A 24671-nucleotide genomic window follows, 5' to 3' on the forward strand; every position below is an offset into this window, starting at 1 on the left:
TTGCTCTCTCCAATACTTGTAATCTCTGCTGTTCAAAGGAATGTTGATGGATTTAAATCCAGGCCAGGATGTATTTTTAAAAACTCCATAGACCATATTTAGGATTCTCTGTATATACTTTTGCACTGCAGATTCCATACAAATCCAGCCACATCTAAAAGGTTCTATGATGTCCGTCTGACTAACTGATAAAGCTGCTGGCAAAAGAGGAGCTTGACTATAGGTCTATAGTTGAATCTAGAAGTGCCAACATAACCTTGTAAGGTTCTATATGATGGATATGAAATAAAAACTTGTAATACGCAAACCAGGTGATCTTAAATTTTTACTCCAAAATTTATAGATGTTATGGTTTTCCTTTTTTTGTTTTTATTCAACAGAATCGTGTAGAAATAAATGATGTAGACCCTGAGGTTTTTAAAGAAATGATGAGATTCATTTACACAGGGAAAGCACCAAACCTTGACAAAATGGCTGACAACTTGTTGGCAGCTGCAGACAAAGTAAGTAATTAGCTCTTAAAGTCCTCAGAATTGTTATTTTAGAAATCCCTGTTCTAAACATGTATATTTTGAGTTGTTTAAATACTACCACAATTGATGTCTAAGAAAAATAAACAGATGCACCAACAGATATAAGAAATAGATTGGCTTGGAGGGAGACAGATTTTTGAATGGTGGGAAGATTAGAAATATATAAAACCTTCCATAGCTGCTAGGAGTATGTACTACCAAGATTTTTCCCAAGAAATTGGGGGAGCATTAAATATCCTTAGAAAATCAGTATTGACAAAAGTGTGTCCTTGATCTTTGTATTATGAGCCAGGATAAATAACAGGGCTTTAATGACCGCCTTCTCTAAACCATTACTACTTCCTTAACTTTGTCATCTTTCTGTCTTATTACCCTAAATAATTCTAATCTGTCCTTGTACTTAATTCTTGCCTTTAAATATTTACCCTTTAAGCCTTTATTTTCACTGTTCCTCTGAAATGTTCCTTCTTCTGTTCTGCCCTTCTTGAAATGGGGGACTTCAACAACAACACAGTATTCAAGGTGTTGGCATACCATTTCATATTTTAACATACTATTCCAAAATCTTTTAAAAATACTGTACGAATGTAATATCTTCTTTGCTCTTTCCACTGCTGTTGCACATTGAGCTGAAATGTCATCTAGCTGTCCACTATGAAGTCTTAGTTGTTTTCTTCTAAGTGGGTATAGCTAATTTAAAAGCCAGCCATATGTGAACTGTTCGCTTTGTTCCTTTCAAGGTGCATTACCTTAGACTTCTTTACATTTTATCTGTTGTCATACCCAATAATGTAGCTCTGTTACCAGGTCCTTCACCAACTGTTTGGTTGACTTTGCATAAAGACTCCTACTAGGTTAGAGAAGCAGATTTTTTTCTTATATGGAAGCTGTACTGGTTTGTTTATTATATTATACTAACCTGAAATTATATCTTGAAGTAATTTTCCTAGTACTGAAGTAAGGTTTGTGGCTCCCATGATTAACCCTAGGACCTTCTTTAACATACATACAGCACTGACTTGGCTAAATTTGTCAAAAACTTAATTCTTAAATTCCTTCTGAACTATTGGATTAGTGCTATCCAGGCTTTGATGATGTAGTAGTTTAGGTCTCTTCTCATACCTCTCTCTGACAGTGCCTCATCTTCAAGATCTCATTGAGTTTGAGACAGATGTTAAAGGCACTCAAGAGTGGAGAGAACTGGAAAAGTCGTGTTTCTGTATGAATGAAGACTTTTATCGAAGGCATGATTGCTAAATACAGAGAATGTAATAACTAGAAACTGCCAAAGGCTGCTTGCTCTGCCTTTCTCATGAATGAAAAATAATAGTCTGAAAAAATAGTTCTGCAATGTTACAAAAGCAACTCTATTAAACTTCTATCTTGTCTGCTAGGGATGGCTTTATCATAACTGGCTTTTATTTATATAATCCAAATAGAAGCACCCTAGAGAACAGTACAACAATACATCTAAAATAAAAATAATGTGGTCTGAGAATAGAAAGATTTGGCTAAGAAATAAAGCAGTGGAGTTTTCCTTTGTCTTGTGCAGATAAATATTAATATAAATAAAATGCAAATAAAAAGTAACAAATACATGTGGCAGCGTCAATATTTTGTGCAGCGATTGTTTCTAAATTTGTCATGGAGACTTTGGAATTACTTATACAAATGATGGATTCTAAAGTAAGTAACTATACAGAAAAAAGATCTGGGCGGTGTTATGTACAGCTTAATGAACACCTGCTCAGTGTGCAGCAGTGGTCAAAAATTAAACTGTTAAGATGTATACAATACCAAAGAGAATACACAAAATGATTCCTTTACATATCAATAGCATACCTTTACCTAGATTGCTGGGTTCAGTTCTGGTCACCCTATCTCAAGAATATAGCAGATATGTGAGAGGTACAGAAATGGGAAAACTAAATGATGTGAGGCATGGAAAAAATTCTGTATTATGCGACTCAAGTTAAGGGCAGATTATGATACTTTATTTGCATAGTACCTATAACAATTTCTCCCTGAAAGAAATGGTTGGGGTTATTATAAAGGTATACAAAAAAGAAAGCTTTCGATAGGGAAATTAGGTACTCCTTATTCGCCCTTTACTTTGTACAAGAATTATTGAACATTTAATGAAATACAACAAATTTATAACTGACCAGGGCTTTTTTTGGACTCATGTATATCTTTGGAACTCATTGCCACAGTATACCATTGAGGTAAGAGGTTAGGAGGAGTTTAAAAGATGTATATGTCTAATAATGCAATTATGGATGTTCTCTCTAGGGAATAAGCAAATCACTGGCAGGGATTAGGAAGAACCTTCCCCTCCAGTGGAATTTTACATAATTTTCCTCTGAGGTTTCTTGCACTTTAATCTGAAATTTCTGGGACTGGACACTGTCAAATATTTTACTGGATTATTGAGCCAGTGGTCTGATCTGATATTCCAGTTCCTATAATCTTAATATTTAAATAATAATAATAATATTTATGGCTTCTCTTCAGCTTTTCTTCATGTTAGTACAGTGGGAAGGATGGAGTAAATGAATTTTAAGTTAGCAGTTAATAATTCTCCTGTGAGGTTTCAGAGTAGCAGCCGTGTTAGTCTGTATCAGCAAAAAGAATGTTTTTGAAGCGTTTCTGTTGCAAAATTGCCACCTTAACGTATGTCAGTGAGTGATTAGAGAGGTTGAAGTGTTCTCCTACTGGTTTTTGAATGTTATGATTCCTGATGTCAGATTTGTGTCCATTTATTCTTTTGCGTAGAGACTGTCCGGTTTGGCCAATGTACACGATCCATTGCCTACAGCCAAGCGCTAAGATACAACCGCATTTGTTCCAATCCCTCAGACAGAGACAAACACCTACAAGATCTCTATCAAGCATTCTTAAAACTACAGTACCCACCTGCTGAAGTGAAAAAACAGATTGACAGAGCCAGAAGAGTACCCAGAAGTCAGCCACTACAGGACAGGTCCAACAAAGAAAATAACAGAACGCCGCTAGCCGTCGCTTTCAGCCCCAACTAAAACCTCTCCAGCGCATCATCAAAGATCTACAACCTATCCTGAAAGATGATCCCTCACTCTCACAGATCTTGGGAGACAGACCTGTCCTCGCTTACAGACCGCCCCCCAACCTGAAGCAAATACTCACTAGCAACCACACACCATACAACAAAAACACTAACCCAGAAACCTATCCTTGCAACAAACCCCGCTGCCAACTCTGTCCACATATCTCTTCAAGTGACACCAGCATAGGACCTAATCACATCAGCCACGCCATCAGGAGCTCGTTCACCTGCACATCTACCGATGTGATATATACCATCATGTGCCAGCAATGCCCCTCTGCCATGTACATTGGCCAAACCGGACAGTCTCTACGCAAAAGAATAAACGGACACAAATCTGACATAAGGAATCATAACATTCAAAAACCAGTAGGAGAACACTTCAACCTCTCTAATCACTCAGTGACAGACGTTAAGGTGGCAATTTTGCAACAGAAAAGCTTCAAAAACAGACTCCAACGAGAAGCTGCTGAACTTGAATTAATATGCAAACTAGATACCATTAACTTAGGTTTGAACAGAGACTGGGAATGGCTCGGTCATTACACTAATTTAATCTATTTCCCCATGTTAAAGTATCCTCACACCTTTGTGTCAACTGTCCGAAATGGGCCATCTTGATTATCACTTCAAAAGTTTTTCTCCCCTGCTGATAATAGCTTCTCTTAATTAATTAGCCTCTTACAGTTGGTATGGGTACTTCCACCTTTTCATGTTCTCTGTATGTGTAAATAACTTCCTACTGTCTGTTCCAGCCTATGCATCCGATGAAGTGGGCTGTAGCCCACGAAAGCTTATGCTCAAATAAATTTGTTCGCCTCTAAGGTGCCACAAGAACTCCTGTTCTTTCTCCTGTGAGGGACACTAGTCAATCATCAGGAATGGTGCTAAGCACTTCACAGGATTGGGGCAAATTGTTTTTTAGATTTGTTATACTTTACAGATTACAGCAGAAAGAATAAGTGTGAAGAATGATTAGTATAGTTTTTTCTTTCATTAGTATGCACTGGAACGGCTGAAGGTCATGTGTGAGGAGGCACTCTGTAGTAACCTCTCAGTAGAAAACGTTGCTGACATTCTTATCCTCGCAGATTTGCACAGCGCAGAACAGTTGAAAGCACAAGCAATAGATTTTATTAACAGGCAAGTAATGTTCCTTTATTACACATGAAATAATGCCTTAAATATCTGTACTTAAATATCCCTTCCTTCTAAATGTTTTTGTATAACTTCCCCTGTCATAGGTGCAGTGTTCTTAGACAACTTGGGTGTAAAGATGGGAAAAACTGGAATAGCAAGTAAGTAAAATGATTCACAGAGTTTAAAGTTACCTTTTCCTACACAGGAGTACATCCCAAATTACCCACTAGTACAAGAGAGCCAGACTCTGCTTTGACTGCCAGGGGAGTAAAGACGAACCCGCTATAGTCTGTTCAGCAGTGGAGGGCGTCCTTTGTAAACATCAATGCCACATTCATTCTCACATGATTGAGATAATTGCTGATTGCAAGTGAAGTAAAGCTGCTGCAATAGCAGCCTTGCTTTCTGGGAGATACTTCCCCACAGTTCTTCCCCCACTTTACTTTCCCTTCCACAAAGGAAAAGAGGTGAGGCTAGTCTGTCCTCTGCCAGAAGATGACAACAGCAGCCAACATTAGCTTTTACTCACTCACTTCGGTTCAGTTTGCTGCTGTGGGGAGCAATGAGAGAGCAGCAGCAAACTGTGCAAACGCATCTTTTCCTCCCTTTATATATAGGCCTGCCAAGTTTCTCTTTGTGCCCATGGAGGCTGCAGCAAAGTAAGAGGCCCTAGGAGGGGGGAGGGGGGCTGCTATTTTGTATTATGACAGTGTACAAAGGCCCCAGCCAGGATCAGGACTCTCTTGTATTAGGCACTCTGCAAATACACAGGCAGACATAAAGAGTTCTCATTCTAATATGAAAGAAGAGGCAACAAATATGTGAGATAAGCAGGAGGGGGAGGGAGAAATAAGGTGACAAACATATTTCCAGTGCTGGGCATCCGTATAAGAACCTAGATCGATAAGATCACACAGTTAACTAGGTTAGCTGGTACATAGTTTGACTGTTCCAAATCATTTAGAAAGGTAACTTTAAAAACAAAGATATAAAAATCAGCTATCCTCTGCTGCTGTACAACCTAGCTCTCTATGGTTGCCTGCTTTCCTGTAAGTATTGTAACTGAAGTGGGTCTTGAGGAGGGAGTTGACCTGGCCTGTCAATTCTTGCCTTCTCCCAAAGCGTGCACAGGGGAGCTGGACCTTCTGAACAGTTTCTAAGGGTACCTTTCCTTTACTTGCCTGCAACAAAAGGTTTTTATATCCATATGTCCCTCAGGATGCAGCGTGTACTGCCACAGTGTCAGTGAGCTCAGTAGTGAAGAATTATAACTGGCATACAGAATATGATACTCTTCTTAAATATTACCACACAATTGGTGTATAGTCTTGGCTGAAGGCATGGCATAGATCATTTCATTCTGGGAAAAATTCCAATTGCAGAACAATGCTAAAGATATTTCTTCCAGTTAATCTGTAATTTCACTGAAGTATAAGCGAATACAGTGTTGGTTACCAATAACATACAACTATAGTCAATTACAGTATTCCACATGTCAAATCATTCTAAGTATTTTCCTGATTCCGCTTTTATAGGATTCAGCATTATATGGACATAATACATTTTAACTGAGATTATTCTTAAACCTTTTGTTTTCAGCCAAGCAACAGACATAATGGAAACAGCAGGCTGGAAGTCCATGATCCACTCTCATCCTCACTTAGTGGCAGAGGCCTTTCGAGCGTTAGCATCTGCACAGTGTCCACAGTTTGGCATTCCACGCAAACGGCTAAAGCAGTCATGAAATCTTCCATGAACTTTAGAGAAACTGAAATGACTCTACTCCTCCATGTCCAGAGGTGTTTTCACAAACCATAACAAGAATTTTTGTTATCCTTGTCCACAGAACAGAAGCTGAAAAAGCCTATTGTTTGCTTTTCAGTTGGATAATTTATGGTTTAATCCTCAGCTTTAAATTAGACTGATTACTCTCTAATTCACTGAAAGGCCTTAAATTATCTTCAATGACTCTCTAGTCCATATAGTCTAATGTATCTTGATTTATTTTTTTTTTATCGTGCCTTGTCTTTTTGACTAGGCTATGCAGGATTGCACTAGCTCCATAATGCAGTAAAGTTGATAACTGAAGATTAACCTTTGAAAGGGATCTTCCATTATTTAAAAAAAAAATGAAGATTATAGTTTGGTTCTGTGCTAACTGGAAGGTTTCAACTAGACTCTCATTAAAAGCACTTGAACTGAAGGCACATAACGTGCCCCCAGTCCAAGTACAATGCATAGGGAGAACCAGTTTACTTACAGAGGATGCCAACAGGCTGTTAATGGCAATATACTGCTTTGAACATAATTTATTTTTCATTGTGGGGGCAAATATGCAATGGTTTGGCCCAAAAATGTATTTTCAATATAGTTTGTAATGCCTATTGTGTGTATGTCAAAGCTGTCCAATAAGCGTTTAAAAAGAAACACATAATAAACCTTTTGCCTGTGTTTCTTTATGGTCCATCGCTAGTTTACATTTAATGGAGAATAGGGTGAGAGGTAAAGATTTTTCTGTGAAGAGAGAATAGTATTGTATTTGAAAAAAAATTATTTATATCCCACATGTATGGTTACATAGAAAAGTAAAGGATGCATAGAATGACCAAATGTAAATTTAAGAAATGGGCCAAATGGATTCTGAATATGCACTTTTAATGCGTAACTTTTGTATGTTGTGTGGTACATATATATTTTGCTTTTGATGAATTAATGAGGTACAGGTAATTGTGGCGTAACTTTTTAAATACATTTTAAGATGCCCACAGCCACATGGGATTTAGTTTTGTTATTATGAACAAGAAAAGCATGTCTTTGAAGACTTAATTGAACGTGAATATTGTAAACTCTCATGTTCTATGTTGTTGAATATTTTCACATTTTTGAGAAAGGCATGTGAATGACAAAACAAAACTTTGGAAAGAGGGTCTGTTCTCCACTCAACATGTGTGCACAATTTCCATTCACACCAGTGGAAGTAACAGATAGTAGGAAGAATAGGTCCCTGAAATGTCAGATAGTATTTGCAAGCATAGACTTGCTTTTTCTAGCATTTCAGTTATTGTACTAGCATTGTGGATGGTATTGAAATTCTGCATAATGTGAAAAGGATGAAACATTTGTAAACTGCTTATCATGGGCCAGTTCTTTATTATATGAACCTTAGCTTTAATACCAACATTTTCAGTGTTTGATAGCTTTGTTTACAACTGGGGGGGGAAAGCTGCAGTAGTGCACATTCTAAATGTTTCCTGAGTTATAACATTGAATTTACTGTAAGGGTAATAATATGCTATATTTGTTGTTTGGCAAGATTGCATTTAACAGTGGGAAATGGGAGGAGATCCCACTGTAATTTATAAACATATTATTAAGATAAAGACTTCAGTTTGCCTGTAGACTTACATGAAAAATGAAATTTAAGATTTACCTTCTGAAAAGATATCTCCTTCCTAATTTCTTTAAGATTTCTCTGAATTAATCCTAATACGTTTTAGGAGGGTAAAGTATATATGCTTTTATATTTTGTTACCAAGTAAACCTTTAGCATAGACCAACCAGAAATAAGTGCCCAGTCCAGTTTTTAAAAAAACAAACCTCCAAATGCTTGCACACACTGTGTTTGAACTAAATCTTTATGTGGCTTAAATATAAAATCAGAAGCATTCTTAGACAAGTGTCTGAACGGTACAGGGGGCATCTTACGGACTCTATTTATGGAGCAATTTATCATTTATCAATTTTTCTTTAAATATTTACCTAAATTAAGATTTTGTAAGCATTCTTCATGATAGGGTTTATAAGGATCCTTGTTCCCTCCAAAATAGTGACATTTTTGTTGCAGTGTGTATCACAAATTTAGAACTAATATATTCGTACTCATCATGAACAAGCTTGCTGTTGAAACTTGCAGCTCTAATATACAAAGTGACTTGAATATTTAATACTGTAATTATGATTGTCCAGTTCAGCTTGTTCTAAATTACAACATACAGCTATCTAATGCGAAGCTTAAGGATTTTGTTCTGAAGATTTTTTTAAAAGCATAATAGCACACTTTGTACCAAAAAATGTCAAACACTGTGCTGTAAGAATATCTACATTTGTGGAAATGTCCATTTTTCCAGTAAGGCAGAGCACACCATACATTACAGTAATGGAAAATCATGACAATTGATCTGCTTATATTTGGTTTAATTTATGTATAATTTTAAGTTTTGTCAGCTCTTAAGAAAAAGGTAAAACAATTGCTGTATTCTTAAGTGTGCACTAATTATTCACCTCATTCTTGGTTGAACCACATGCAGTGTTCTCACTGGACCCAAATAAATAGCTGGTAAGAACAACTTTCTCCTTTAGATTCAGCCCCTTGTTTTTATTCCCCACATCTCAAGAGTGTGTCTTTTAAAAACACAGTGACCAGTTTTAAGTCCAACAGATGTAAAACTCTAGTATAAAAGTACCGTTTTTTGGGCCAACGTACAGAAATCCTGAAAATGTATTTAGTACGTTTAAAGGATTTGGAGCACAAAGTGTGATGGTATCTTGTTTTGGCTTTCTAACACTACTCTCTTAAATAGACAATAGCTACCACTTTCAAACTTTTCTAGGGAGAACCCTGCATGTTTTGTGTGTGTGTGTGTATATCTGCGATTTTGTGTGGTAGTCTTTTTTTTTTTTTTTAAACGACTTTCTAAAAATAAGCACTCAGTTCACTGTTGGAATGATGGTAGAGCTGATTACATCATTTTTCCATTTGGACTTTTTCTGGGGAGGTGTTTTGAATGGATGAAGTTTAAAAAAAATCCTTGTTTTATAGTCCATTTACTGCATTCTGAAGTATGAACACAGAGTGCCTTTTCTAGGATACCTTTGCAATGAATACAAGATTAATAGGATATTAAATCTTTAAAAAAGGTATTTTACAAGTTCTTAAGGAGAATGCTGTTTGGTACAAAAATAATTAGAGTTGAGGTAGATACAAGTTATGGAATACTGATTTGAACTCCACCATGTTTTGCTTGGTTCTTATTTGGTTCTTAAATTCAGATTACTGTCTGGATAATAAATACTATAACTTTTAGCAAGGTTTACAGACTTGTGTATTAGATAATGGTCTCCTGCAAAAAAATAATACTGGTTGTATGATTACAGTCTGATTTTTTTGTTCTGTGATTTCTTAAATGTGGAAATTGCAAACACAAAGGAAGGTTTAAGTTATCTGGGGTGATTTGGGTCTTACACTTCAAGTATTTGATTCTCATAGTGATTTAAATAATATTTAGAGTGAAACTCACCACTATGTGTAGAGACAGCGTAAGGCCTATGTACTGCTTACCCTCATAGAACAAGACTGTTGTTATAGAAGATACCAGAGTGCAAACTGAGCTAGAACTAATAGCTATCAGAACTAACGTTAAAATCTACACTTTACCCGAATTAAATATTCTTAATTTTAATTGACACTAAAATTGACTATTAACTTTTTTCTTAACTGGCATTGATCTCATGGTAGGTGTGTAGTTTATATTCTATCTTAATTAGTCTCACAACTTGGCTTTTGTTTGCAATAAATGGACTTAGTTTGGAAAGGGAATTCATTTTTTTAAGAGTTTGCATTGGTAGGCTTCATCACTCTCTGTAACCTAGCTAATCCTGGGTTTTGAGGCTTCAAAAAGAAGGCTTAAAATAAATGCGTCCTATTTTAGAAATGAAATGATGTAGACCTGTTTTGAGGTGGAAATGATTAAGAGAATTCAGATATGTGAACACTTGCATCAAACCATCCAGCATTTTTATCATGATGTTAATGGTGAAATACTTTTTGTATCTTGTTGCTGAAAATATTTTTTGCATTTCAGCACATCAAGTTACAATAAAGTTGTTACTTATACAGACTTCTTCTGTGCAACTTGTATTTTCTTTTGGATTTGAACTCACTGTAGTTACCTATGCCTCTTCTCTTGAGAGAAGAGTATATTAATACACAAATATACATAAGACAATTCAGAAATTTAAAATGGTGTAGAATGTTGTTGCCCCCATAAGTGGTGGCTCTTCCAGTAGAGAGCATATCGCAACCTTGTTCCACAATCTTCACTGGCTTTTGGTTAGTCCTCCGGCTGACGTTTAAATGTTTTGACCTATAAAACTCTAAATATTTTGAGACCTGCATACCTGAGAGACCAACTTCTCCCCATGCAATACCACCAAAGTGGTGATCACTGGGGGAGGTATCCAAGCTAAAATCCTTTGGTATAAAAATGAGGGGGTAGTGAAGGCAATATAAAATATCCTTGTGTGTCTTCCATTTCCACCACATTCCCACAGAACCAAGACCTTAAAAGGATCATACAAGACTCACTGAAAGCCCAAGAAAATGAGTGGACATAGGTATATGAGGTATAGATGTGCTGGTGACATTATAAACATTTGTTTCAAGAAAATGTTTGGCTTTGACCTGTATTGATAGCTCACTTATTTAATGTATTGTAGATATTTTGTATCCTGATTTTTTTTAAAATATTTGCAAAAATGCATAGAACTGTTTGCATTGCTGATTTAAAGAAAATAAATCACATTGGATTTGGAGGAAAACCTAAAACTTTAAGAAAGATTTTCAGAAATGGACACTATCAAGGTAAGTTACTACATCAATTAATAGGGACCACAAGATAATCTTGACTGTAAGAAAAGGGAATACCTGCGCAGCAATGCCCAGGCAACTTAAACTTCAACTGTTTTCCTGACACTGGTCAGCACCGACGGCCCTTTTCACTCCCTTTGCCTATGGCTAGGATCTTAAGCAGTTACCTCACTTCATAGTCAGCCTAGTGAACTCAATTAACTTACTTCTTTCTGAGGTCCATGCCAACAGTTAATAACTATGTCCCCACCCAGTTAAGTTTAAAGCAACCCTTATTGATCTAGCACAGAAAACAAACCTACTATGAAATTTAGCTTATATTGCGGTCATTACAAAATAATTCTTTAACTAGGCACTACATTTTAGTTGATGTTAAAGAAAACTCTTTCTTCTGGTTAAGTCCTCCAACTCTGCCTGCTTGAGACATACTGTATTTTTATCAAGGAGCACCTTATAAGTCATCTTTCCTTCTGTGGAGATGAGGCATTTACTTTGTCATCTCACAATAATTCCTTGCTTTGTGCGGCTTACTAGATTTAAATTTAGCATTGAGACAAAATTGTTTTCTTCCTGTGCTAAAGTCTAGTGAGTTGCTTCCTGTTTTCATATTGGGAAACTGATGGGCATGTACGAAAGCTTTTCCTCACCGAATACTTTAGATCATAAATATTCTACAGTAAAAATATAACAGGATCTTATCTCAGCTCAAGTCTCATTAGCAACATTTATTGTCTTCAGCAACTTTTGGAGGATAGTTTACTTGTTTCAACATGTATATTTCAACTTTATATTTTAAGAGAGAAAATTGAGTAGCAAATCTTGATGGTGCTGGTCGGATAAGTCATGGAAATAAAAGGCATTTTCCCTACTACACAGAATGCCAAGCGTGCAACAGTCTAGACAATTGGTTAGATGAGGGAAGTGCCAGTTCATACAATGTATATCTTGGTGCTACTCCCTTGAATTTTACTTGCTCTTGTAGTTATTTAATAGTCAAGATAACATACACTGGTTTTAAAAGCTTAATTTAACTATCTAAAATGTTGATTTGTTTTTAGATCGTAATGTAACTTCTTGTAGCCTTTATTTTAAACCAAGTATACAATGCACTCAGTTATGCTCTTTATTGAAAACATTTAATTTTGAGAACATAAGAACATAAAGGCCGTACCGGGTCAGACCAAAGGTCCATCTAGCCCAGTATCCTGTCTACCGACAGTGGCCAGTGCCAGGTGCCCCAGAGGGAGTGAACCTAACAGGCAATGATCAAGTGATCTCTCTCCTGCCATCCATCTCCACCCTCTGACAGACAGAGGCTAGGGACACCATTCCTTACCCGTCCTGGCTAATAGCCATTAATGGACTTAACCACCATGAATTTATCCAGTTCTCTTTTAAACTCTGTTATAGTCCTAGCCTTCACAACCTCCTCAGGTAAGGAGTTCCACAAGTTGACTGTGCGCTGCGTGAAGAAGAACTTCCTTTTATTTGTTTTAAACCTGCTGCCTATTAATTTCATTTGATGACCCCTAGTTCTTGTATTATGGGAATAAGTAAATAACTTTTCCTTATCCACTTTCTCCACATCACTCACGATTTTATATACCTCTATCATATCCCCCCTTAGTCTCCTCTTTTCCAAGCTGAAGAGTCCTAGCCTCTTTAATCTCTCCTGATATGGGACCTGTTCCAAACCCTTAATCATTTTAGTTGCCCTTTTCTGAACCTTTTCTAGTGCCAGTATATCTTTTTTGAGATGAAACCACATCTACGCAGTATTCGAGATGAGGGCGTACCATCGATTTATATAAGGGCAATAATATTTTCTCAGTCTTATATTCTCTATCCCCTTTTTAATGATTGACCGCCTCTGCACACTGCGTGGACATTTTCAGAGAACTATCCACGATGACTCCAAGATCTTTTTCCTGACTTGTTGTAGCTAAATTAGCCCCCATCATATTGTATGTATAGTTGGGGTTATTTTTTCCAATGTGCATTACTTTACATTTATCCACATTAAATTTCATTTGCCATTTTGTTGCCCAATCACTTAGTTTTGTGAGATCTTTTTGAAGTTCTTCACAGTCTGCTTTGGACTTAACTATCTTTAGCAGTTTAGTATCATCTGCAAACTTTGCCACCTCACTGTTTACCCCTTTCTCCAGATCATTTATGAATAAGTTGAATAGGATCGGTCCGAGGATTGACCCTTGGGGAACACCACTAGTTACCCCTCTCCATTCTGAGAATTTACCATTAATTCCTACCCTTTGTTCCCTGTCTTTTAACCAGTTCTCAATCCATGAAAGGACCTTCCCTTTTATCCCATGGCAGCTTTATTTACGTAAGAGCCTTTGGTGAGGGACCTTGTCAAAGGTTTCTGGAAATCTAAGTACACTATGTCCACTGGATCCCCCTTGTCCACATGTTTGTTGACCCTTCAAAGAATTCTAATAGATTAGTAAGACACGATTTCCCTTTACAGAAACCACGTTGACTATTGCTCAACAGTTTGTTTTTCTATGTGTCGGACAATTTTATTCTTAACTATTGTTTCGACTAATTTGCCCGGTACAGACGTTAGACTTTCCAGTCTGTAATTGCCAGGATCACCTCTAGAGCCCTTTTTAAATATTGGCGTTACATTAGCTAACTTCCAGTCATTGGGTACAGAAGCCGATTTAAAGGACAGGTTACAAACCTTAGGGCTGGTCTATACTTAGCCGCTAGTTCGGCGGCTGGAAATCGAACTTCCTGGTTCGATTTATCGCGTCTGGTCTGGACGCGATAAATCGAACCAGGAAGTGCTCGCCGTCGACTGCGGTACTCCAGCTCAACGAGAGGAGTACCGCGGAGTCGACGGGGGAGCCTGCCTGCCGCGTGTGGACCGCGTCTGAACCGCGGTAAGTTCGAAGTAAGGTATGTCGACTTCAGCTACGTTATTCACGTAGCTGAAGTTGCGTACCTTACTTCGACTTGGGGGGTTAGTGTAGACCAGGCCTTAGTTAACAGTTCCTCAACTTCACATTTGAGTTCTTTCAGAACTCTTGGGTGAATGCCATCTGGTCCCGGTGACTTGTTAATGTTAAGTTTATCAATTAATTCCAAAACCTCCTCTCGTGACACTTCAATCCGTGACAGTTCCTCAGATTTGTCACCTACAAAAGCCAGCTCAGGTTTGGGAATCTCCCTAACATCCTCAGCTGTGAAGACTGAAGCAAAGAATTCATTTAGTTTCTCCGCAATGACTTTATCGTCTTTAAGCGCTCCTTTTGTATCTCGATCATCAAGGGGCCCCACTGGTTGTTTAGCAGGCTTCCTGCTTCTGATGTACTTAAAAAACATTTTATTACCTTTGGAGTTTTTGGCTAGCCATTCTTCAAACTCCTCTTTGGCTTTTCTTATTACATTCTTGCACTTAATTTGGCAGCGTTTATGCTCCTTTCTATTTGCCTCACTAGGATTTGACTTCCACTTTTTAAAAGAAGTCTTTTTATCTCTCACTGCTTCTTTTACATGGTGGTTAAGCCACAGTGGCTGTTTTTTAGTTCTTTTACTGTGTTTCTTAATTTGGGGTATACATTGAAGTTGGGCCTCTATTATGGTGTCTTTAAAAAGCGCCCATGCAGCTTGCAGGGATTTCACTTTAGTCACTGTACCTTTTAACTTCTGTTTAACTAACCCCCTCATTTTTGCATAGTTCCCCCTTTTGAAATTAAATGCCACAGTGTTGGGCTGTTGAGATGTTCTTCCCACCACAGGGATGTTGAATGCTATTGTATTATGGTCACTATAATGAGGTTTTCTGTCAGTCTGAACTTCCATTACAAATGATGGAGTTGTTTGCAGTGCATGTCACAAGGTTATTGGACAATTAAATTCCAATACAAATATTACTGGATGAGTTTATTTTTAACAGATTGTATTAAAGATAAAACTGACTATGTGCATCATACAGAAATGACTTTGCATTTAAAATTATGATTGCTCAAATTGTACCAGATTTCTTAGACTGCTTATCTTGCTGTAGGCTCTCTCGTAGTTTTCCACTGTCTACCTTGAGTAGCTTATTTTATTGTTGCATCATCTATTTTGAAGATTCATTCTTCTGTTAGAGAAAGCTGGAAGAAATACAAGCACAGAAATGGAATAAAGCACTTCAGCTCTGTGATGCAAGGGACTTCCTTTTCTACTGCTACCACAAAAGACAGATTCTGCTGACAATATTCATGAGTGTTCTGGAAAAGAGGAGATGGCATTGCAACTACAGGCAAACAAGTTATTTCAATCCAATATTTTACATTGACAGTTTTATGTGAAGCCATGTTTTCAGTTATGTACAATTAGGCCTGCCAGTTTTGGTTGGACATACTCTGGAGGTTTCCTCACATGACATAATTAATCTTTAATTCCTGGAGACTCCAGGACAATCCTGGAGGGTTGACAACCCAGTGCACAATGTGCCACTGAATTTTTCATTGTTTCAATATTATAAATGACAGACAAGCTACTTTGCAATTTGGAACTCCTGGGAGGGAAAAACAAGACTGCAGAATTTCTGTTTGGCATGACTTTATAGAAATAGTAGAAAGGCTTTTTGGTTTTGAGTCAGTACGAAAGCTTATGCCCAAATAAATCTGTTAGTCTTTAGGGTGCCACCGGACTCCTTGTTGTTTTTTGTGGATACAGACTAACACGGCTACTCCTTGATATATGCACATGCTTAACTTTATGCACCGAGAGCAGTCCCAGGGAAGTTAATGACTACTCACAGTTCATAAAGTTAAGCAAATACACCTCTACCCCGATATAACGTGACCCAATATAACATAAATTCGGATATAACACGGTAAAGCAGTGCTCCGGGGAGGTGGGGCTGCGCACTCCGGCAGATCAAAGCAAGTTCGATTTCACCTATAACGCGGTGAGATTTTTTGGCTCCCAAGGACAGCATTATATCGGGGTAGAGGTGTATGTAACTCTGGAGAATATGGGCCTATACAATTTTTAGTCATTCTTCAAAGAGTAACTATAGTGTAAGATGAGTTTAAAATTATCGGTTATTTTGCTCTCTGCCATGACATCATTGTTCAGTTATTTTTAAATTTCAATTGTTGAATAATTTTTAGGCTTACAAAAACATAGTTGATAGTTCTGTCTAGACCGCGATAGGATAGGCAGATACCGTGCAAGTTTCCATGTAAAATCTTTTATCCTGATCTATCTAAAAGCTTTCCCAAGGTCACATAGTAAGTCAGTGGCAGAGCTGGGAGTAGCACCCCGTGTCCCGGAGTAGCACCCCGTGTCCCAGTGCAGCACCCTGTGGCCTGGAACTTGAAGTTCTTTCCTTGTGTGTATTTACATATATGAATATTCTGTAACTTCATTGCTAAATGTTTTGCCATACCGTATCACTCACTGTAGCTAACTGATTACTATTAACAGCTAAAAGCACATTTTAGAAGTATTTGCAAAGACTGGTATGTTTAAGATGCCAAACTGCCTTGACAAATAAAAGTTATTGGGAGCCAGGATATTTTGACCTTTTTCCCTAGTAAATCATTTTGACTTTTAAAATGGTAACTCTGAAAGGTTTAAGGTTAATTTGTATGTATTAGGTGCACATAATTTTCCAACCGAGTTCAGTTATATTTATCGGGCCTTGAAATTCAAAAACAAATTACCTGCTACTGAAGCATGCAGTTTAAGTGCCCGCCCACAGCAGGCAACAAGAACTAGTCTGTAGCAGCATTGTGCCACTACACCCTACCCCTACCAAATTAAGACCCGAGTGATGTTTCTAGACACACCATGCAATGCATTGTAGAAAGTAAGATGCACAGTAAATGTTGCTAATCTCATGCTGCTATGTTGTCTGTATGTCTTCAGACACAAAATAAAAGCCTGAAGGAAATAACCTGTGAGGAAAGATGGAAAATACTGAGGCTCAATTCTCTCCTGCCTTTGGCCTGCTATGCATTATGCTGGCACATAGTGGTCCATAAAACCAGGATAGCCAACCAGGATCACCCAAGTGTAGGGGGCCTCTTCCAGTGGCATATGCCTGGAGTTGTGGCTCCTCTTATTCCTTTGCCTACAACTGGCATAAGGGTCCACAGCTGGGAGAAAGAGGGAACATGACCAGGGTGTGTCTACACTTCAGCGGTGCCTGGCTGCCATAACTGCTCTTGAGTTGTGTGTTTCTTGGCTGCAGCCAGTGATCTGTACATAAATGTGTGTAGAGCTTGGTTAAGCTATCATGGGAGGATAGGGAGAAGATACAAATGCCAGAAAAGTGTGGGGAGAGCTTTGGGTGGTACAAGCATGTGTAACTAAGAGAATTGGAATGAAAGTACAAAATTAAATTCTAGCCTCAACATGAACAAGTATTACTGGTCTGAACTGCTGTGAAGGGATAGTATAGACTAGATCTAAAAATTCTACTCTCCCCTCCTGCAAGTTCTCTACTATAGAAAAACTTTCATAACATCACCTCTACCCTTACACTATAGGAGGACTAATGGATGAGACTCCCATCAGATCAGTCACCAATCCTTAATCATTATTTAATAAGACAGTCGGATCCCATACCAGGAAATAAGTATGCTGCCTTTGCAGATTACAGCCCCTGCCAATTCAGGCAAAAGGCTGAGACCACAGCTCTAAAAGACCATTAATGATACTTGGAATAGTTTAAATTGCCAAATGAGCTGCTTCAAGGATTATGTCCTTGGGTTCCATTTAGGTGGTGGTGTGTAATATTTGCTGACCTAAGGGGCAGCTTTAATTGGTGGTGCTGATTTTGAAGTCCTATATTGAGAAGTTATCAGAACTGTTTTAATTATATTCAGGGATAGGCTTCTAAACTAATTTTTTTTTACTGTAATTTTAAATATTGACGTGATGTTATCCAAATTCTCCTTAGATGTTTGAGTAAATGATATTTGGAAGGTGTTGCATATTCACAGACTTCTCTATTTAAGGTGAATTGGTGCAGGGTGTGTAGATATAGAGCAACATAAATGCTTTGTTTTGGACCTTATGGGTAAATTCATTCCAATTGTATATCTGGCATATTTATATGATGGCACCTTCCAAGTCAATTGTGACAATACAGGATACTTCATCTAGCAAACTTGATAACTAATATGCAGTGTTTGTAGCAGCATCGGTCCCAGGATATTAGAGAGGCAAAGTGGGTGAGGCAATATCTTTTATTGGACCAACTTCTGTTGGTGAGAGAGAGCTTGAAAGCTTGTCTCACTCACCAATAAAGATATCACTCACCTTGTCCCTCTAAGCTCTCTAATAGTGAGAATCACACCTAATTAAGTTTCTTAAAAACAATGCTTTACAAGCCTTTCTGTTAATCTTGTTTGTAATATTGCCCATTAAATAGAAAATGTACCATGCCAGATCTAGTTAATTTCAAAGCAAATTATAAGGAGAGCTAAATGGTACACCAGTTTTGTGGGGGGGAGGAGAGGGAATGAAATGTTTAACCCAGTAATGCTGGAGTAGCAGACATCTTTTGACAAGCTGAAAGAACAAGAGAATTGAAACTTGATGAATCTTAATGCGTTCTGTCACGTACTTCAATTTTCTCAAATTATTTCTCCAATTACTTCTAGTCTTTGTGAAGGAATGACTAATGATAATTAATACATTCTTATCATTTGCATATTCAGGCTCCAGTATTTCTGAAAAATGCAGATTTGTTGTGAGGACAAGCCAAGTATTTTCTTGGGAGATCAAAACACTTTAAATGCACTGCAGCAGTATATTTTCAAATGAACAGGAATCTAGTCATTTGATTAGAATGAGTTTAACCTATTTTTCCCTAGGAAATAGATTGCGCATAGCCCAGGACATGGACCCATTTGTGTGTTTGGGTTTTTTTGGTCTGTAAAGCGTCTATTGTCTCTTATGTACTGCCCTTTGCTTTGTTTGGGCGGAGGGGAAGGGCTCTCTCTACCAACTTGGCCGTTTAGTGCACCCACAAAGGGAGGCCAAATTTAGTGTAAAAAATACTGTTTGTTCAAGATTCGGAAGAAAACTGTCCACATAAGATACAAAGTCCATATGAGTGCAAGCTTCTTTATGTTGGCTCTGACAGCGTGCCTCAACTGTGACTCTGAAGGGCCACCTTTTAGGGGTGAGTAGTACAGCTGGGCGGAAATGATTTTCCTGTCCTGCATCAGGACAAAACCAAGACCGTATGAAATTTTTTGTGAAAAATCAGAGCCAGACAGATCCCAGAATTCCCAACAGCCCGGTGGTTAGGGCACTCACCTGGGATATGGGGGATCTTGGTTCGTGTCCCTGCTCCAGTGAATATTTAAGTGCAGTGGGTCCAACAGGAGATGTTGAGACACCCCCCGCCACCCCAGAATAGCCAATTCTATCGTGTTTAGGACTCTTACCCTGGATATGGAAGATCCAAGTTCAAGTCCCTGGTCTGAATGAGGCAGCGCTTGGGTCTTACATGCCCCCTAGAATAACCAGGTGGGATAGCACTCTCTCCATATGGTTTGGACCAGTCTATCTTGGACCTGGGAAACCTTTCTTAGCAAAAGTTTTTGTTGAAACTGGTAACTTCCTACAAAAAAGTTTTCCTTTTGACAAATCTGAATTTTCCTATTAAAAAATAGTTAAGAAATTCCCACTAGATCTAGTGATGTAGTTTGGTTTAGTGTGTCTACTCAACCTTGTCATCTCTACTGCTATGGCCAGCAAGAGAGCCTTTTCTGATATGGACACACGTCTACTTGCAGCTGAACTGAACTCAAAAAACCACAATCTGTTAAAGCCTGTAGCAAAAAAGAACAGGAAGGCAACATTAAAGCTGGGACTGAGTAATAGACAGGAAATTCAACTTTTAAAAACAAAACTTAATACTTGGCAGAATGGTCCACTGAAACAGATTCAATGTTTCAGGGAGATACTTCATTCCAATAATGCAGGAAAAATGCCAAGAGGAGATAATGAACAACACAAGATGAAAGTTTGCAAAAAAGGCAATGCAATTCAATTAAACATGGAAACGTCACACCAAAGTCTGAGGAAGTGACATTCACTCTGATTCAGCTCTCGACTTGGCAAGTCTGTCAGTCTTTTCCAGACCACCTCAGTACCAGAATGTTGTTGCCTTGGGGATGGGGGGCAGGAGGGAATAGCAGGATTCAGCTAAGGGTGACAAAAGAGGGCTTCAGGCAGCAGTTGTGAAAGATCAGGGTGAGCGGGGTGGAATACTAAATATGTACATCTTTTTCGAGTGCTTGCTCATGTCGATTCCAATTAGGTGTGTGCGTGCTGCATGCACAGTAGCCGGAAGGATTTTCCCCTAGCAGTACCTGTCAGCTCAGGTGCCCCCTGGAGTTGTGCCTTAATAGCGCCATATCTAGGGCCCTGCCAATCTGCCGCCACTTCAGTTCCTTCTTACCACCTATGATGGTTAGCCGGAACGCTTGTTTCTCTTGCCGCAGCAAGCCTTCTCCCTAGTAGTCTTCAGACTGTTTTTCTGTAAATACTTAAATTAGTTAGTTGTTGTTAGTTAAGTCATTATATAGTTAGAATTCCAGTAGGGAATTGTTCTGGGGGTATCCCCTGTTTCCCTCCTCCCACCCCAGTCCCGGGGCATGCCTCGGTCCCTGGGGTTTAAGCCCTGCACAGCTTGTAATAAGCCTATGCCCAGGAACGACCCTCACACTTCCTGCTTGAAGTGCCTGGGGGAATTGCATCAGAAGGACCATTGCAAGATCTGTAGGGGTTTCTGTCCCAGGATTCAAAAACAAAGAGACCCAACGGTTGAAGATCCTTCTGATAGAGGCTGCCCTCCATCCCCACTCAGAGCCAAGATTGGCTGAACCGACGCCTAGCACTTCAACATTGGTGTGCAGTGCTTCAGCATCGACACAAGAAACTTAGGCACTGAGAAAGGACTCAGATTCAGACACTCAGTACCGACAGAGCTCCCTGCACAGGTGCTCCATGCATGGCAGTGTGCAGCACCACTCCCAGTGCCCCACAAGAAGAAGCCAGACAGAGGGCACTCACTCACACTGAGACTGGAACGGAAGGACTCATAAGCGTTGGGCCATGTAAGTGCGGCACCACTTAGCCCGGCACCATTGACTCCTGCCCCGACAAGGGGTCAGTCAAGGGACACATCAGTGATGGGATGGGGAGCGCATCTGGGGGAGTACAGGACTCAGGGCCTCTGGTCCCAAGCAGAGTTCTCACTTCACATCAACATCAGGGAGCTGAGAGCATGTCCAGACACACTACGATCTGGCGAAAATACCTGCTCCTGCGCTGACAGGGCACTCCATGCTGGCGCAGGCATCTTCAGTGGCTTTCTTGGCCCAAGTTCTGACCCAGGAAATTTGCTGGGCTGCGACGTGGTCCTCAATCCACACTTTTACCTCACCTTACGCCATTACCCAGCAGGCTAGAGACAACGCAACCTTCGGCAGAGCGGAGCTCCAATTAGCGAACCCATGAGCTCTGACCCCGCCTCAGAGTTCCTGCTTGGGAGTCACCTAATTGGAATCGACATGAGCAAGCACTCAAAGAAGAAAAAACGGTTACCTGCCTTTCGTAACTGTTGTTCTTCGAGATGTCTTGCTCATGTCCATTCCAAGACCCACCTCCTTACCCCTCTGTCAGAGCAATGCCAGCAAGAAGGAACGGAAGTGGCGGGGGGTTGGCGGGGCCCTATATATGGCGCCATGGAGGCGCAACTCCAGGGGGCGCCTGAGCCGACCCAACAGGTACTGCTGGGGGAGAAATCTTCCAGCTACTGTGCACGCAGCACACACGCACCGAATTGGAATGGACATGAGCAACACATCTCAAAGAACAACAGTTACGAAAGGTAGGTAACTGTATTTTCCCCAGAAATGTTTGTACTCTTTCACAGTGCCCAGACACCGGGAGTTGCTGGCTGGAGATCCCATCTCACTAGGAAGTTAAACGATGGGAAAGCCAAAAACCTACCAGGTGGTCTTAGCTAATATTTACAGTGCTCTGACATGAACACAGGACAAAAACATGGCTAACAAGATGCCATATATCAGTGCAGCAAATGGATCGTTCTTATTTTTATCACTTTTTCAGAAGTCAACAATAAGCTGGGAAACTACAGAATGTCAGGAAGTTGTAAAGGGAATCCTTATTGCTTACGGAATCTATATATAGCAATAAAGAATCTCTGGCACAACCCAGGAGGAAAAGGGTGCAAAAAGACCAGTAATCCTAGTAAAAATAGGGCAGGGAAGTCAGAGTGTAGAATATCTAAACTTGATGACATTGGCCCAGATTCTTAGGGGTTGTGCCACACCATCAACAGGGTCTGGCTGTAAAGCTGTCATAGGTAGTCTTGGGAGGATCACTGCAGTGCAGAGGCGCTTCTCCAGTGGCACAGAGATGGGCTCCTTTGCTTCACCTTTCCTGCTGCCTGCATAGGGAGCATAACTGCAGCTCCAGTATTCCCTGTCAGTCACCTGGGTTTGTTCGGGGCTGGTGAAACAGGCTGTTCTTGTACCTGAAGAGTAGGTTCTGCCTGTAGCTGGCCCAGCATCTGGGTAGTGCAAAAGTGAGCTTGATGTGAGAGGAAGAATGGTCCAGTGGATTGGATGTTGCCCTGGGACTTGGGAGACCTGGTGTAAGGAATGAAGGCCTGTTGGTTATCATGGGACTAACTAGCTCAGTCTCCAGACAGACTAATGAATACAGATGAGCTACAGCAGAACCACCTGATCGGTAACCCACCTGTGTGGCTGAAGGAAGTCAGCAGGGGTGCTTTTAAGCCCAGCAGCAGGTCCCTGGCTGCTCAATGCTTATGCCTGCCCCTGTGATCACTCCTGTGTCTGACTTGTGCTCAGCCTTGTTCCTGCTTCTGGGCATGCTCCCTTTCTCAATTCCTGACTCTGGCTTTGACCCTTAGGACTGCTGGTTCCTGACCCCATCTCCAACATCTTCGTCAGACCCCCATGTCCCAGTTGCTGACACCTGGGTTCAATTTCCTGCTCCACCACAGACTTCCTGCGTGACTTTGGGCAAGTCACTGTGTCTCAGTTCCCATCTGTAAAATGGGGATAATAGTAATCCCCTACCTCAGGGGGTGTTATGAGGAGATATACACTAAAGATCGTGAGGCACTTTGATACTATGGTAATGAGGATCACATAAGTACCTAGGTAAAATATTTATCTCCTTTGCATCTAACTCCCATCCCTTGGTGTGTGCACCTCTGCATAGCCAAGGATCTGGCCCCCAGACTGAAGTAGAGATGACTGATCTTTTAGCTGCAGTGGAGGAGGTGAGTGGACTGGAAGAGGCTCTACTGCTGAAAGGTGATGTGGGAATGGGCAGGAGGTTGAGAGTCTGTGACCACCATTATGAGAGCTCAGGAAATTTGCAAAAATCACAAAGACTTGTGAAAGAATCATGTATCCAACTTTAGCGCCTCTGCTCCTGGAATTTCTACCAGCAGATTTCAATTTATTCATTAATTTTCAATTTTTGTTAATTTTTCAGCTAATTTATCTCTGCAAGTGGTTCGCATTACAGTTCTGTTGGCCATTTGGTTGGTCAATTAAGTCACATGCTATAGTTTCAGTGCTCTGAATGGGTGAGTGTACAACTACTTCCATGAATGCTTTGTGCATTTTTAAATACCGAAGACTATGCTGCGGGAATATTTATTCATATGGATGTTTGGGGAGAGAAAAGAGGGTGTGAAGGTGAATAAATCAAATGTACTTAAGAATGTGCTGTTGGGATTTTCAAAGTAGACTAAAGGAGTTACCTGTCCATATTCCATGGAAAGACAATAGAAACAAAGTGCCTAATTCCTTACGGTACTTTGAAAATCACAGCCTGAGGGAACTCAAAGAAAATCTTTGGTAATATTTACTCATCTTCCATTATTGTAGCTCTCCCTTTGAGTGACTTGCATTTTTAGAAACCACAGTCCTGATATTGAACAACTTGTTCTTTCTAGGATTCCCTCTGCTAATCCATCCTTCTCTCAGATTTTGTAGCCTATACTTCGGAAACTTTTGGTGTTAAAAGCAGGGCCGGCTCTGGCTTTTTTGCCGCCCCGGGGGGGGCGGCCGGAGCCCTGGGGGGAGGGCAGCGAGCCCCGGCGGGGACTCGGCTCTCCCCCCCGGCGGCCAGGGCGCCGGGGGGGAGGGCGGCCAGAGTGCCGGGGGGAGGGCGGCGAGCCCTGCTGTGGCCCCGCTCTCCCCGGGGGCCGGAG

General features: G+C 39.9%; 1 protein-coding gene across 1 annotated transcript in view; it reads left to right on the forward strand.

Moving 5' to 3' along the window:
• SPOPL (speckle type BTB/POZ protein like) overlaps positions 1-9911 on the forward strand; it is a 64989-nt gene extending 55078 nt beyond the window's left edge. Inside the window, exons 8-11 of the mRNA XM_026647441.2 lie at positions 381-503; positions 4619-4761; positions 4863-4916; positions 6358-9911. Of these exons, the coding sequence (XP_026503226.1) occupies positions 381-503; positions 4619-4761; positions 4863-4916; positions 6358-6502 (465 nt within the window). The 3' untranslated portion in view covers positions 6503-9911. The remainder of the gene's footprint in view (positions 1-380; positions 504-4618; positions 4762-4862; positions 4917-6357) is intronic.
• The last annotated feature ends 14760 nt before the right edge of the window (positions 9912-24671 follow it).

This window comes from Terrapene carolina, unplaced genomic scaffold, assembly GCF_002925995.2.
Source record: "Terrapene carolina triunguis isolate 2854851 unplaced genomic scaffold, T_m_triunguis-2.0 Scaffold62, whole genome shotgun sequence".
Lineage (NCBI taxonomy): Eukaryota > Metazoa > Chordata > Testudines > Emydidae > Terrapene > Terrapene triunguis.